The 14,878-nt window shown below is 51.7% G+C and overlaps 2 protein-coding genes across 2 annotated transcripts; one reads left to right on the top strand and one right to left on the bottom strand.

The window, feature by feature from the left end:
• Window positions 1-7,561: 7,561 nt before the first annotated feature.
• LOC122622960 (cytochrome P450 306a1) lies at window positions 7,562-9,696 on the top strand. Its single transcript, XM_043801789.1, has 3 exons — window positions 7,562-8,136; window positions 8,202-8,350; window positions 8,425-9,696. Exons 1-3 carry the CDS (start codon window positions 7,752-7,754, stop codon window positions 9,616-9,618), a joined length of 1,728 nt encoding a protein of 575 aa, XP_043657724.1. The 5' UTR covers window positions 7,562-7,751; the 3' UTR covers window positions 9,619-9,696.
• A 267-nt stretch (window positions 9,697-9,963) lies between these two features.
• LOC122622961 (cytochrome P450 18a1) lies at window positions 9,964-14,167 on the bottom strand. The gene is made up of 5 exons (XM_043801790.1): window positions 13,318-14,167; window positions 12,345-12,466; window positions 11,830-12,259; window positions 11,458-11,722; window positions 9,964-10,989 (listed from the first exon to the last, which is right to left on the bottom strand). Exons 1-5 carry the CDS (start codon window positions 13,706-13,708, stop codon window positions 10,581-10,583), a joined length of 1,617 nt encoding a protein of 538 aa, XP_043657725.1. The 5' UTR covers window positions 13,709-14,167; the 3' UTR covers window positions 9,964-10,580.
• Window positions 14,168-14,878: the final 711 nt, after the last annotated feature.

Raw genomic sequence — 14,878 nt, 5'->3', positions numbered from 1 at the left:
GACCGGAAAACGGACTGCCTTAATGACTGACTCTTTCGTTTTTCAAAATCAATGCTCTGGCAATTAGAATGCAAGCTGCCAAGCTACCCAGCTACCCAGCCAAGCCAAGCCCCCCTTTCACCTTCTCTTCATGCGATCCAAGTGCGAGTGGGTGTCGCCGCACAGTTGCGGTACTCGGCTGGCATAATACCAAGCCAAAGACATATAGCAATAGCAATAGCCATAGCTAAAGCCATATAGCCATATAGCCATAGCCTACGGTTGTAGGCCAGCGGTCAACGACCGCCAGCAGACCGACGACAAAAAGCAGCCGCAGAGTCGCCGCCGCTCGGCAGCGGCAGCTCAACCAGTTGAACGACCCACTGAACCAACTTGTCATTTGACCATGTCGCCAAGCTGCTGCTGCTGCTGCTACTGGTGCTACTGGTGCTGCAGCGCTATAGGCACATCCCGCAGAAGGGGTCGGTGGTTGGAGAGGGCAGCGATGTCCTGGCCGCAATTATCGCACACCTTAATGGCCGGCTAATTGCATTTCACCCATTTGTCAGTGCCCGCCACCTGTGTGCCCCATGGTCAGCCTCCTGGGGCAGATCCCCTGGACTCCCTGGACCCTTTGTGGCTGCTCGGTGGGCACTGCGTGCTCCCAATCCATGTCAATTACCTTGCGAAAGTAGCTGTTGCGGATATGAAGCAATAATAAAACCATAATGAGAGAAACAGCCCAAAGAAGAGGTACAGAATTTGGCAATTACTTATTATTGAGGCAGCCTCTCTTGACCAGCTGCCAATTTCGCAGAGTTTCACGAGTCACTGGTTGGGGTTCCTGTTCCCGCCGCTGCAGTTTCTTCTGTTGCTGCTGCTGCTGCTGCTGCAGTTGTTGCAATTAAATTTGGCCTCAAAATAAAAGCCGCCACGCAGCCAAAGCAGCCGCGCGAGGAGAAAACCGGGAGTGGCCACAGAATCCCAGGCACCATCTACAGTTCGGGTCATCGATGAGTTGCCGTTGGGGTCAGAGGCATATGCATTTCGTGCAACATTGTTGCCGCCGCATCAAGTGCCCCCGGGGCAACAGGTTTCGAAATGTATCAATTACCACCCCAGACTAGCAGCTCACCCTGCAGTTGGTGGCCACCAGTGGTCCACTGACACTGGTGTCACTATGTAGTGAGGTATGCCTTCTTTTTGGACTCTTTGCTAGATGCCTAATTTTTTTTTGGCGTAGGTAGTTGGCAGTAGTCGCTGGTGGTGCAGTTGCAAGTCACGTGTCCGGGGTGTTTGGGGCTTCCCATGTGGGCCGAAAGTACTGCCAAGCGTACAATGGCGGTCACAAAAGTAGCGTCGACCGTCGCGCGAAAGCCATGTCTTAAAAAAAGGCCCCACTTTCTTGGCCGCAGCTGTTTGCCATGTTTTTGGGGCCCAATGCATTTGCATGCAGCCCGTGAATCGCAATTGCATGCTGATGCGGATTAGCATGCGCCGGGCGTCTTGACTTCGATTCGATCGAGCTTTTATATAATATAATGGCAGGCAGCGGCAGGTGCTTCCCCTAGTTCACGGCCTCGAGCCACCCTCGCACTCGATGCGGTTACAGGGTAGCAATGCAATGCAGCAGGCTGGCTGGCGGCAAGTGTCGCATTTGCATTGAGATTTGTCGCCGTAATTGAATTGCCAATCGCTGACATTGTAATTGCCCGAGAGCACACACAATTCATGCAAATGGAAAATAGAAAATGAAAATGGAAATGGACGCGTTCAAGATGAGATGTGTTCATCTCACCCCCCCCCTGGATTAGACACCAACCCCGCAACCACCCACCACATGTGTGTAGTATGCAGTCCGTGGAGCGTTGCACAATCAGCAGAATGGAGCGCCGCGTCTCATTGAGCTTGTCAATCGAGCTGATCGATCGACCGATCGATCGATCCTGGCACTGGCACTGCAACTGGCAATGTGGCACTGGCTATGGCACTGGCACTGGCATTATCCAATGCCTAGTCCAAGGCCCATTCGAAATTATCATATTATTATTAAACAAACGTACGTAATCACTGGCGCTGGAGGATGGGAGGTCTGTGCTATATCTTCAGATATAGCCACATATCGGTGGATGCTGCAGCCCTTGCCCTTGCCGTACATACATACATACATATAATATATACCCACAAAAGCCAAGAGAAGCCCAGAGAAGCCAACGCCAACCTTGTCTGATTGTCTATGAGTAAGACCAAGGGTTTCGATCCGAGATCTTAACTTTAAGATCTGGTTAGCCGACGACTATCGGGCCGAGATCAACGAACGCTTTCAATAGGAAATTGAAATTGAAATCGAAATCTGAAAACGAAATGAATACAAGTCGTCGCATTTTTCTTTGTCTCCATCATACATAGTATGTATATTGATTTCTGTTGCCGTTGCCCGTTGCCGTTCACGATGTCGATGTTTTCTTTCATCAGTTTGTGTCACTAATGTATGCGATGATTAGCGGATTAGTGGGCTGGTTATGAGCGATTAAGCACCTCGATTCGATGTGGCTTGAATTGGACTTGGAATTGGAATTGGAATTCGTATTCGTATTCGTATTCGAATTGGAACTGCTTCACTTTCAGCATACAGTGGCTGCGATTCGTTGACCCCGCAGATGCAGAACCTTGGAATTAGCATCTGAAGCTGCTGCTGCTGCTGCTGCTGCTGCTGCTCCACATAAATACGTAGATACGCAGATACGTAGATACGTAGATACAGTGCTAGTTCCTAGGACCAGGACTTCGATTGAGATCTATCACTATCTAGACGAAACTATACTTGATATCCCAATACCCATTATCTACTATGTAATAATATGCACATCTTCCGGTCAAGTCTGTTGTGAAACGTTAAGATACAGATACTTTCGAAGGACGCAGATACTTGGTGCTTCCCCGGCACGCGGCCAGAAAACCCCAACTATTTTCCACGATGACTTCATCGGTGTGTTGGCTATCTGTGTGTGTGTGTGTGTGTGTGTGCTTGTGAGCGGCACGTGCAAGCGTTTGCATTTGTTTGTGGCTGCTTGTGAGTTGTTAGTTGTGAGTTGTTAGTTGTGTGTTGTTCGCCGTTTGTTGTTTGTCGTTTGTTGTTGTTTGTTGTTGGTGCGCTGTTTGTGTGCGCTGGGCGGGCAGGTGTCGAAACAATGTGTGGCGCGCAGCTTAATTAGAATGTTGCCACATTGGTAGCATTGGTGGCTGGTAGCAGCAGTGGCAGCCAAGAGCCCGCCCCAATAAAGGTGTCAGAACAAGTTGAGGCGGCAATTTGTCAGCCAGCAGCGAGCAGCCAGCAGCAAGTCGCCACTTTACATTCGAAATGCATTTTTTGCATACGCCAGACATACAGATGCAGTTAAAGATACAGATACAGATACTGATGCAGTCAAAGATACAGATACGAGCAGCTCTCATTTTCTGATTTTACGAGATTTCTGATTTTACTTGAGATCCGCCGCCGCCGAAAGACCAGACAGCCTGAAACTGGCTAACTTGGCTAACGTGGCGGCTCACTTCACACTGTTCACTACTCACTACTCACAACTCACTACTCACTACTCACAACTCACAACTCACTACTCACTACTCACAACTCACTACTACTCAGTGAGTGTGTGTCCATGTCCATGGATCCGTTCATGCGCAAGGTTTTCGGCTGCGGGGCCCGATCTTTGGTTTTGGCCACCCGCCACCCCAGCAGCAGCCCACTACAGGTGGCACTACTGCCACCGCTGCCACCACTGCCACCTCTCGATGCACTGGGTGCATTGACCTCAAAATGGCTCAAAAGCCATTGAACTGCTGCAGTCGCTCTTACCGCCGCTTGGCTTGGCTTCACTTGCCTCTACTTCGACTCGGTCGGATTGGATCGTATGGGATCTGATCTGATCTGATCGGTTAGAACAGAAGAGAACCTATTCTCATAGGTAATATGCACATTTTTAGCAATCTCTGCAAATACTTGCACTACAAGTCTATGCTTTTAAGATGCTATCTCAAATAGAATGGAATTACACTGCTTATGGTACTTAAAATTCAACGTAAGTATTTAGGATGATATTATGCAGAAATTGATTCAATATCGCAGATCTTAAGGTTGTAAAACCATCATCCTTGCTGCAAAACGATCAAGGATAAATGAATCAAGAAGATAGTTTACATCTCAACCCGACTGATCCGCATCCGAATGTGATTCCGAATCCAACTCCAAGTCCAAATCCAAATCGAAATCCAATTCCAAATCGAAATCCAATTCCAAATCCATTGAGACGGAGATTGAAATGAAAATGTGACCGAATGTAAATTCTTTGAATTTTATTGCCAGCACTGCACGAACTGTGGCGATTCCGAGACCCGACAGAATGTGCTCACTGGCATCCACTGGCACGTTCTTTGGGTGGCTGCCGTAGTCGTAGTCGTGGTCGTAGCCATGCCCATGTCTATAGTCGGTTGGTTGGATGGGTTAAACGAACGCTGGCTTGGCCTAGGAAAGATGTCAAGGTATCTCTGTAAAATTCGTATTCGATTTTGTACGCCAATCACATCCACTCCGTCCGTCCAACCATCCATCCAGCCAGCCATCCATCCATCCGTCTATCCATCTATCCGTCCGTCGTGCAAATAGTCGCCGCAAAGCACACAAATCACTTAAATCACACACAAATCACACGAATCACTGAAAACAAAGCCACTAATTGCCGAAGTCGCAGTTTTTGGGAGGCAACATGTGCAGATGTGCATTACCAGCTGCCCCGTAAAAATCAAGATGGGTCGGATGACCGCTGGCAGCTGACTTCACTCGGGTGTCTTCTGCCGCGGATCGCCGTGACTTAACCCATTCGTCGGCGCATTCCACACTGCTTAATTGCTGGCCAATCATCCGCTCCGCCGACTGCCGGATGCACTGCCTCAAACCCGCCGACTGCTGGCCTCAAACTCCAAATGGCCAATGGGTATCCGAAATGCGAGCTGCGATGGCGGGCAAATCGCTGACTCTGGGTGAAAGGGCAGACGAGGGTCTGGACAGCTGGTGCCCGCTGGTGGTGTCCGCTGTTCTGCTGCTCAACCTTGGACTTTGCCACCAAATGCGAGATGCTCCATTAATGTCGCAAACCATCGGACACAGCACATTTGGTTTTGGGGGGGGTCTTGAATTACCATTCCATTCGCGGCGCGTGCCATAAAGCTTCGTCGCATAGAGAGGAGAAAAAAAAAAGGCATGCAAAGCGACACACAAACGAGTATATGCTACTATATTGGATGGGTGCATAAACATTGGAATTGGGTTAAAAAATAAAGCACGCAAACTACCTTGACACATTTTTCTGCACCGGAGCCGCAGATCGATTGCCCGCTTTCGAAAATGAAATATTGGGCGTGTGCAAAGGGTAAACATGGCACACAGAACGGAGCCGTCGGCGGAGGAGGTTGCTCCATTCCCAGTCGCAGTCCGATGCCCATTCCCATTTCGATGCCCATTCCCATTCCCATTCCCATTTCGATTTCGAGAGCAGGCCACTATCAATGCGCTGTTGCAACTGTAATTTTAATGCCTGACGAAACCCGTGCCTCTGCCGCTGCCTCTGTGTGCTTTCCATGATAAGAGAACGCGAATACGCCACGTGAGCTGGGTGCCATGATGAGGTGCCCCCGATTCGATTCGATACGATACGATTCGATTTCCAGTTCCAGTTCCACTTCCACTCGAGCACACACACCGAAAATTCGTGCGCAATGCGCTGATTAGACGCATTATATCAGCACGAGTGTGTGGAAATGCGTTGGGAGCTATCTCCCATGTGAGGTGGCCACCACCCAGTCTGGGATCTTCGCACCGCGATCCTTGGTGGCTCAACTTCATTCTCTTGGAACATCAACTTTACTATTAGCTGTAAAGTGTTTATTCTAGGCTTTCATTTGCAACTAGTCATCCATCAATCAGCAAACTACAGCACCCAGCATCCTTATATGAAATTCCTTTTTTTAGGGTGAAATTATGTTAGCACGCATTCCGAGCTCCAATTTAGGCTTTCGGTGACCCCGATCCCCCATTCCTGATCCCCAATCCCTCCGATCCCCTTTAGTCGCCTTAATCACAGCTGCGTGCCCCGCTTTTTGCATTTTTATTTCGTTTTTACCACATTTAGCGCAGCCAGTCGAAAGGGTTTAAAAATAATAATACCGCGTTGACAGGCAGCATCCGCTGCCCATCGCCGTTGGGTTCATGTCCTTTCCCTTTCCCTTTCCCTTTCCCTTTGCCTTTGGCATAGGATGTTGCCCCGACAGGCCAATGATCTTGGCGTCTGCCTGCGTCTGTTGAACCGTCTGCCACTCAAGAACATTGTCGCTGCCGAGGATCGCTGCGAGGTGGATCGGTTTGGTGGATCGCTGGATCGGTTCGGTGGATTGGTGGGATCTCTGAGGATGTGGAGCCATGTGTCTGGACAATGGAAAGGTTCGGCGACCGCTGCCACTGGCGGGTCATTAAAATGTACAGGTACGGGTACAGGTAAATTTCAAGTTAATGCCACGGAAAGGCTATGGCTGGCTGGCTGGGCGATCGTAGATCTCGATGCGCTGCTCCTTTGTCCACAGATCGCGCGCGAGGAGTCAACGGCCGGCGGATCTATTTTAGCGCATGCCATTGGCCCTGAACTTGTTTGTCCAGCCTCGCGGGCCCTTGCCACTGCCACTGCCACTTCCTTGCACACTCCTTGCCCGCCGCCATTCCTTTCCAGAAGTTGCGCCAGTTGAAGTGACCACATGACTCAGAGCGCGCCGTCAGCTGGAAATCCCCAGGCAATTTACCCAAAGGGCCCTTCGTGTGCCCTTCTAAATACTAGTATTCTAGAAGTTTTCTCTCTGTGCAGGGAAAACCCCGGCAGATATTTTATGGTCCTGCTGTCGTTTTGCCCGTGGCTTAGGTAAACCCAAATCGAAAGCAATTCAGCAGCCGCGAAATTAAGGAATACACAGGAAAAGTGCAAATGTGGCAGAAATAGAAATGGAAAGGTAGCGACGCTCGATTGAATAAATTTATGTCCGTCTGCCGATCGCCGAAGTTAGGTACTCAGGATGGGCGAACCGGGCAGCTGGATACCCTTCCTTCTTGCGCCCTGCCAGCTATCTATCATATGATCTGATCCCAGACTAGCGGCGATGCCCATTCGATCTGGATGTGGATCTCGATCTCCAACTCGATCACCGAGTGGGTGTAATGAATGTGCATATGATAAACGGGCGATTTCATTTTCAAACTTTGCATTCGCACTCTCCTTCTGCGATGCCGAAACCCAAAGCCTGCCTATATGGTATATGGTATATATGGTTTGGCATATGGCACATGGCATATGGCACATGGTATATGGTAACTGATGTTACCATTGTCTGGACGACCTTCGGCGGTCGCTCTTCCTCCGTTCCCGTTGCTGACGTAGACACACGTTGACAGCTCGCCGCTGCCCTGTTTGCATTTCTGTCCGCGAGACTCGTTTCAAATTCTAAAGAAATTCCAGTAATCGCAGAGCTCTGCTGGCGACTGGACGTCGGGATCCGAGAATCTGGGAAACCAAGACAAGCCGACTGACTTACCGACTACCCGTCTAACCGAGGAACTGAGCCACTGAGCCAAGAATCCAAGAGCACCTCTAACAGGAGAAGTAGTCGCGCAGCCAAGGAGACGAGAGGGTAAAAAAAGCAGAAAAAGTGAGAGCAGGCGGAAATAGAAAGTGATGTCGGCGGACAGCGTCGATGTTGGCGGCTACACCGGTTGGCTGCCCTCGGTGCAGAGCCTCAGCTTGCTGCTGGTGCCGGGTGCACTCGTCCTGGTGATACTCTACCTGTGCGAGCGCGAGTACGATGACATACTGGGCGTCTCGCCGCCGGGTCCCTGGGGTCTGCCACTGCTGGGCTACCTGCCCTTCCTGGACGGCCGGGCGCCGCACAAGTCGCTCCAGAAGCTGGCGCAGCGGTATGGCGGCATCTTCGAGCTGAAAATGGGCAGGGTGCGCACCGTAATCCTCTCGGATGCCGCCCTGGTGCGGGACTTCTTTCGGCGCGATGTGATGAGTGGCCGGGCGCCGCTCTACCTCACGCACGGCATCATGGGTGGATTTGGTAAGCGAAGCCTTAATCCCCTTTCATACCCCCCTTCATACTCCCTATACTGTGCTCCACGACAGGCATCATCTGCGCCCAGCTGGACATTTGGCGACATGCGCGGCGCGAGACCATCGACTGGCTGAAGGCCCTGGGCATGACCCGTCGGCCGGGGGAGCTGCGCGCCCGGCTGGAGCGCCGCATCGCCCGCGGCGTCAACGAGTGCGTCCAGGTAAGTGCTTCCACCTCCACCTCCAACTCCAGCAACTCTTCGCTTGCATCTGAATTTTGCATTTTAACCCGCAGCTATTCGAGAGCGAGGCGAAAAGGAGCTGTGCATCGGAAGTGGATCCGCTGCCGGCGCTGCATCACTCGCTGGGCAACATAATCAACGACCTGGTCTTCGGCATCACCTACAAGCGGAACGACCCCGACTGGCTGTACCTGCAGCGGCTGCAGGAGGAGGGCGTCAAGCTGATTGGCGTCTCCGGCGTGGTCAACTTCCTGCCCTGGCTGCGTCATCTGCCCGCCAACAAGCGCAACATCCGCTTCCTGCTGGACGGCAAGGCCAAGACGCACGCCATCTACGACCGCATTGTGGAGGCCTGCTTGCAGCGGCTCAGGGAGAAGCAGCGGGTGTTCAAGGAGCTGCAGCAGCAGAAGCGGCTGCAAAGGCAGCTGGAGAAGGAGCAGTCAAAGCAGGCGAATGCCAGTCAGGAGCAGGAGCAGGAGCAGGAGGCGCACGAGGAAGACGAGGAGAGCGACGAGGAGGACGCGTTCGAGCCGGAGAGCATCCTGGAGCACTTCCTCGTCGTGCGGGATACGGACTCGCAGCTCTACTGCGACGACCAGCTGCGTCATCTGCTGGCCGATCTCTTTGGCGCCGGCGTGGACACCTCGCTGGCCACCCTGCGCTGGTTCCTGCTCTACCTGGCACGGGAACAACGCTGCCAGCGGCGCCTGCATGAGCTCCTCCTGCCGCTGAGTGCGTCGCCCACTTTGGAGGAGCTGGAGTCGCTGGCCTACCTGCGCGCTTGCATCTCCGAGACGATGCGCATACGCAGCGTGGTCCCACTGGGCATTCCGCACGGCTGCAAAGAGGAGGCCGTCATGGGCGATTATAATATCAAGGGCGGTTCGATGATCGTTTGCCTGGAGTGGGCCATACACATGGACCCGGTAGCCTTTCCGGAACCAGAGGAGTTCCGGCCGGAGCGCTTCCTGACCCCCGAAGGCGCCTACCAGGCGCCGCCGCAGTTCATCCCATTCTCGACGGGCTACCGCATGTGTCCCGGCGAGGACATGGCTCGCATGATACTCACGCTCTTCACGGGTCGCATCCTGCGGCGCTTCCACGTGGAGCTGCCCCCGGGCACAGAGGTGGACATGGCGGGCGAGAGCGGCATCACCCTGACCCCCGTGCCGCACAGGCTGCGATTCACCAAGCTGCCGGCGGTGGAGATGCGCCACGAACCCGACGGCGCTGCGGTGCAGGATTAGGTTGCATGAGTGCATCCGATTTTTTTTGATATACCTAACTATTGTAGTAAAATTATTTGTGAATGGTGGCTTATTCAAAGCGTGTTTTTTTATGGTTAAAGCATTTTTTATGGAATTTCCAGTTCCGTATTTAATAAATAGTTCATGTCAAGCAATAAATGTCATTAATATGTACTTTTATGTTTCCCAATGTTAATGAATAAGAGAGATGCGTTTTTAGTGAATACAAACGTAAGTAAGTATTGCAATAGTTTCAATTCAATTTGCGATCTCCACTAAAATACTAAGAAGTAATTAGAGCCCATTTGATTTTCAAGATTTTCTCACAAATTGTTCTTTATTTTCGAATCGTTTGCCTATTTTGATGTGTGCTTGTAAGACTAAACCACAGTTTGTTTTGTTGTTTGTTGCTTGTTGTTTGGACATTAAGCTAGCACTAATACTACGAATAAACAAGAACGTTAGCTAACTAAACTTAATCGGCCTGCTGGCTTTACACATACGCGATATCCTAACACTAGCGCTAATAATAATAATAATAATAATAATAATAATAATAATAATAATAATATTAGTTATTAACTATGAACTATAAAACTATAAAAACATTGACATTAGCAGTACAAGCGAACCTAATTAGGGCGTATTAACTAGGGCGTAATTAACAATTAGTTGAACACAGCTTCTTGGGGGTGAAAGAATAGAATTGGTTGCAGTCCTCGGTGTGTTGGTCACAGCTTCCGGCTGCTCTGCTCCTTGTCCAGCCATAGCCGGCTCTAGCCGGGATCCGGAAGTGCTCCTCCCACGGGCGGATAGCTACTAACTTATCGCTAAATGGATAGCTCTCTCTCTCTCTCTCTCTCTCTGTCTCTCTCTTAAGATTTCTCTTATGTGTTTTTTGTGTTTTTGCTTTTGCATTTGTGTAGGAACAAAACCGTGCTCTGGAGCGGACCAGGTCCACCTCAGTTGGCGCCAACGTTGCGCATGTGATGCGGATCGGCGGCGGTGGGCGCCAGGGGGCGGCGCTTGAGGCAGACCTTGAAGGACTCCGGCGTGATGGTGGCGCCCACGTTGCCCTTGAGACTGGGCAGCGGCTGGCCCTCGGGCAGGGCGATGTCGAAGCAGTGCATGAAGGAGGCGAAGAACAGGAAGAGCTCCATCCGCGCCAGCACATCGCCCAGGCACATCCGCCTGCCCACGCCGAAGGGTATGAAGTACTCCGGCTTGCGCACCTTGCCCTCGGTGTCGATGAAGCGCGAGGGGCGGAACTCCTCGGGCTTCTCCCACAGATTGGGGTCCATGTGGACGCTATTGATCAGCGGGATGACATGCGAGCCGGCCGGTATGGTGTACCCATTGAGTTCCACATCCCTGGTAGAGGGGAAAGGGTAGAGGGGAGGGGAGAAGCGAGGGAAATTTGTGATTAGTTTGTGATCGGTGCATCGGCGATTATCAGCGAGCGGCAGGGGCTGGGCCCACTGCGCATTGCCGCTAATCTGGTTACTGGCATCTGTGGCAGCACACAGAAAGTGGGCCACGCACTTGGGCGCACTGCGGCGGAGCACGGGGGGGGATTGGGGGGATCCGGGGCACGAGCCAGCTGAATGGAGAGCCACGACAATGAATGGCAATCAACGAGATCTGGTGTGAATGAACGGACCTCGCGGCATTTGCGTAGATCTCTAAACGCCAGTGCGTAAGCACTCCATCTGCTGATAGCTGCACTATCAGTCGCAGTTTCAGTTCCAGCTCCAGCTCCAGCTCCAGATCTCCCCATACCCCAGCACCCCTTGCACAATCCCCAATCTGTGAGCTGTAATCTCGCTGGAGGATGCTTACCTTGTGGGCGAGTGAGTGGTGGCCAAGGGAACGATGCTGGAGCGACGCATCGACTCCAGAATGGTGGACTCGGTGATGGGCAGGTACTGCAGATCCTCAATGGTGGGCAGGCGATGGCGTCCCACCACCTGGTCCAGTTCGTCCTGGACGCGGCGCATCTCCTTGGGATTGCGCAGCATGAACACATTGATCCACAGCAGGGTGGTCTTGATGGTTTCCATGCCGGCGGAGAACAGATCGATGATCACCTGCACCAGTTGCTCCTCTGCAAAAATAGTAGAAGAAGACAAGGAATTTAGGGTCAGCGAAGTTCCAGGTGTGCAGCTGGTGGGGATTGGGGGGACAGAAGAAGAGAGGAGGACTTCAACTTACCGTGATTCTTGCCATCGAAGAGCTCGGCATCCGTGCCCTCGGCCTTGGCCTTCTCGATCTCGCAGAGATAGAAGTCGACCAGGTCGCGAATGTTGCTGGGATCGAAGCTGCGCTTGTGGTCATCGATGACGTCCTGGTAGAACCTCTGCATCTCGGCGCGATTCTGGGCGATCTTGTTCTTGGCCGTCGAGATGCTGGGGAAGCACTGCATGGTGGGTATGTAGTCAACGGTGTGGATCTCCCCGAACAGCCGCATGCCCTCCTCGATGAGGAAGTTGAAGCGCCGGAACTTGGGATCGTCGATGCTGAACCGGGTGCTCATCATCAGGCTGCAGATCACATTGCTGACGGCCACCGAGATGACGGGTGACATGTCCACGGGCTGCCCATCGCTGGCATGCAGGTGGCCAATGAACTCGTGCACTTCCGTCTGAAGGAGCAGGAGGAGAAAGAGGGTTACTAGCTGCTCCCTGCAAAGCTGGTGGGGATTGACGGCAAACGGGAACGGGACTCACCATGATGCGCTTCTGCATCTGCTGCTTGCCGTTGCCCATGTAGGTCATCCCAAACTGGCGGAGCTTGTCGTGCAGAAAGCGGCGCTGATCCTTCCACAGTTTGCCAGTGCTGTTGATGATGCCTGCAAATGGATGCAAAGGAAATGGAGGCGATTGAGATACGGCTATACAGCGAATCGGATTGGATCGGATTGGATGGGGAGTGCGCTGGGCTCTTATCTTTATTTTTAAGCTTTTTATGCAGCAATCTGCACACTTAATTGAGGTAGGCTCTTGCCCTACTTCGTCAAAGTGAAATACCAGAAAAGAAATCACAGCGAAAAGTGCACAAGACACACAAACGAAACAAAAGCCAAAAACGTGATTTTGCGGCATGAAAGCATGAAAAAAAGTGCCGCAATGCCTTATCATTGCGTTAAAAACGTATGTATGTAAATGCATATATAAATAAGTGCAGCTAAAGGCGATCGAAATCAAATAAAGAAATTAAAAAATACAAAATACAAAAAAATAAAATACAAAATGCAAATAAAAATACAAATTAATTCGAAAATCGATAATCGAAGATCGAAAATCAAAGAGAGCGGAAAGAAAATGAACTGAAGCGACAAAGAAATGCCAGTGGAATTTCTTCACTTAATAGGCGGCAATCTCAGTCTCAGTCTCAGTCTCAGTCTCACTACATCTCAGTTACTAAATACGCTTAAATACGCTTAAGTACGTTTACTTATTTGTTAAATCCGGACTTGATTGGCTGATTGGCAGATGGCTTGATAATTTTCAGCTTTCGCAGCGGATTTATGGCAAATATTTCCGAGCTAATTTACGTATACCTATACGTATGCAAGTACGTAGTAAACAGAGTAGTAAAAACTAATTTCACGTAAACAGGTGGCTTATCAGCGTCTATAGTCCCATCCCCGCCAGCTTTCGTCACTCCACTCCACTCCAGGTTAGTGGGCTTCCAACTCACCATAGCCATTGAGCGTCTGCATGAAGGGAGTGTCCGGGCGTCCGGTGAACTCCTCGCGCCGGAAGCACTCGCGGATCATCTTGTAGTCGCTCATCACGACGGTCAGCTGGCTGCCCAGTCGCGTGGAGAACAGGGATCCGTACTGCTTGGCCAGCTCCATGAAGCGGGTGTGCTTCTCGTTGCCCATGAACAGCAGATACCCGATGACGGGCAGTCCCCACGGACCTGGCGGCAGTTTGCGCAGCTCCCGATAGTTCCGCACCAGCCACTGGAGGAGGGTGACCAGGGTTAGCAGGCCCAGGAAGACCATCAGCAGGTGCTGGGCATCGCCATCCTGCTGCACCTGCAGCTGCCGCAGCAGAAACTTGATCAGGTACGAATCGGCCAGCATGATGGGTGGTGGGTGGATTGGGTGCTTGTGTACAGGTGGCAGGTGGTTGCTCCTCCTGGTGCGTGGTGCTCCTGGTGCTGGCGGTTCTTCGGCTCTTCGGTGGCCTTTCTGGGGCGGATTTCCCTTTTGCTGCTCGGTGGTCGCTTATTTACTGCACTGCTTGGCGGCCATTGGTGGTCACTTTTGCTTTTACTCGCTTTCGACAGGCACTTGAAAAAAATATATGCGTTGCGTTGCGATTCCTTTGGAATAGTGTTCAGTTTTTTTTTTTTGGAAATTATTTTAACTGCGCGGGTTTTAGGACGACGAAAAAAAAAAATATATTATCTCTATATATTTGATGATAATAACAATAAACTGTGGTGTGCGTTTCAATATAGGTAGCGTGTGTGAAACGGTTTGGCGGTTTTTGGTTACGGCAACGGAGACGGAGACCCGGAGACGATTTCGCGTCGAGCGTTTATAGTTTTCGACTAATGGCTCGACCGTATGTCCTTGCCACTTTTATAACAACTCGAGCCCGCTTCGAGCGCGCGAGTGCGAGTGAGCAGAGCGCCAAACGAATGATCGACGGCGATGGGGCGCTCGGTCTCGTTGTCGTTGTCGTTGCCGTTGTCGTTGCCGTTGTCGTTGTCGTTGTGCTGGTGCTGCTGCTGTTGCTGCTGTTGCTGTTGCTGCTGTTGCTGTTGTTGCTGTTGCTGTTGCTGTCTGTTGTTGCTGCTGGTCTGTGTCGGTATCGGTATCGTTCGGATTCGGCTTCTCGGCGGCGGCTTTAGCTTCAGCTTCACTGCTTCACTGCTTCAGTGTTTCAGTGCTTCAGCTTTAGCTTTAGCTTCAGCTTCAACCTCAGCTCTGCAGCTCGGCAGCTCAGCAGCTCAGCTCTGCAGCTCTTCAGCGATTCAGCTCTTCAGCTGCTCCAAGCGCCCGACGCCGTCTGCTTTGGGGCCTCTGGTCGCTGGCTTTTGGCTCCAACGCGACGCCGGCAGAGGTCCGCTCCCCCACCTTCCACCTTCCATCTTCCATCTTCCATCTTCCACCTTCCACCTTCCATCTTCCACCTTCCATTTTCCACCTTCCGCCGTCGGTCACCTCCGCCCAATTGAAGTCCCACCCCCCTCTCTCCCCCTGCCCGGCCACAAGCTCTCTAGACGGGGCAGCGCCAAGTCACCC

This window comes from Drosophila teissieri, chromosome X, assembly GCF_016746235.2.
Source record: "Drosophila teissieri strain GT53w chromosome X, Prin_Dtei_1.1, whole genome shotgun sequence".
NCBI classification, from domain to species: Eukaryota; Metazoa; Arthropoda; class Insecta; order Diptera; family Drosophilidae; genus Drosophila; species Drosophila teissieri.
The sequence above is the reverse complement of the archived record's forward strand: the minus strand, read 5'-3'. Positions and strand labels throughout refer to the sequence as shown.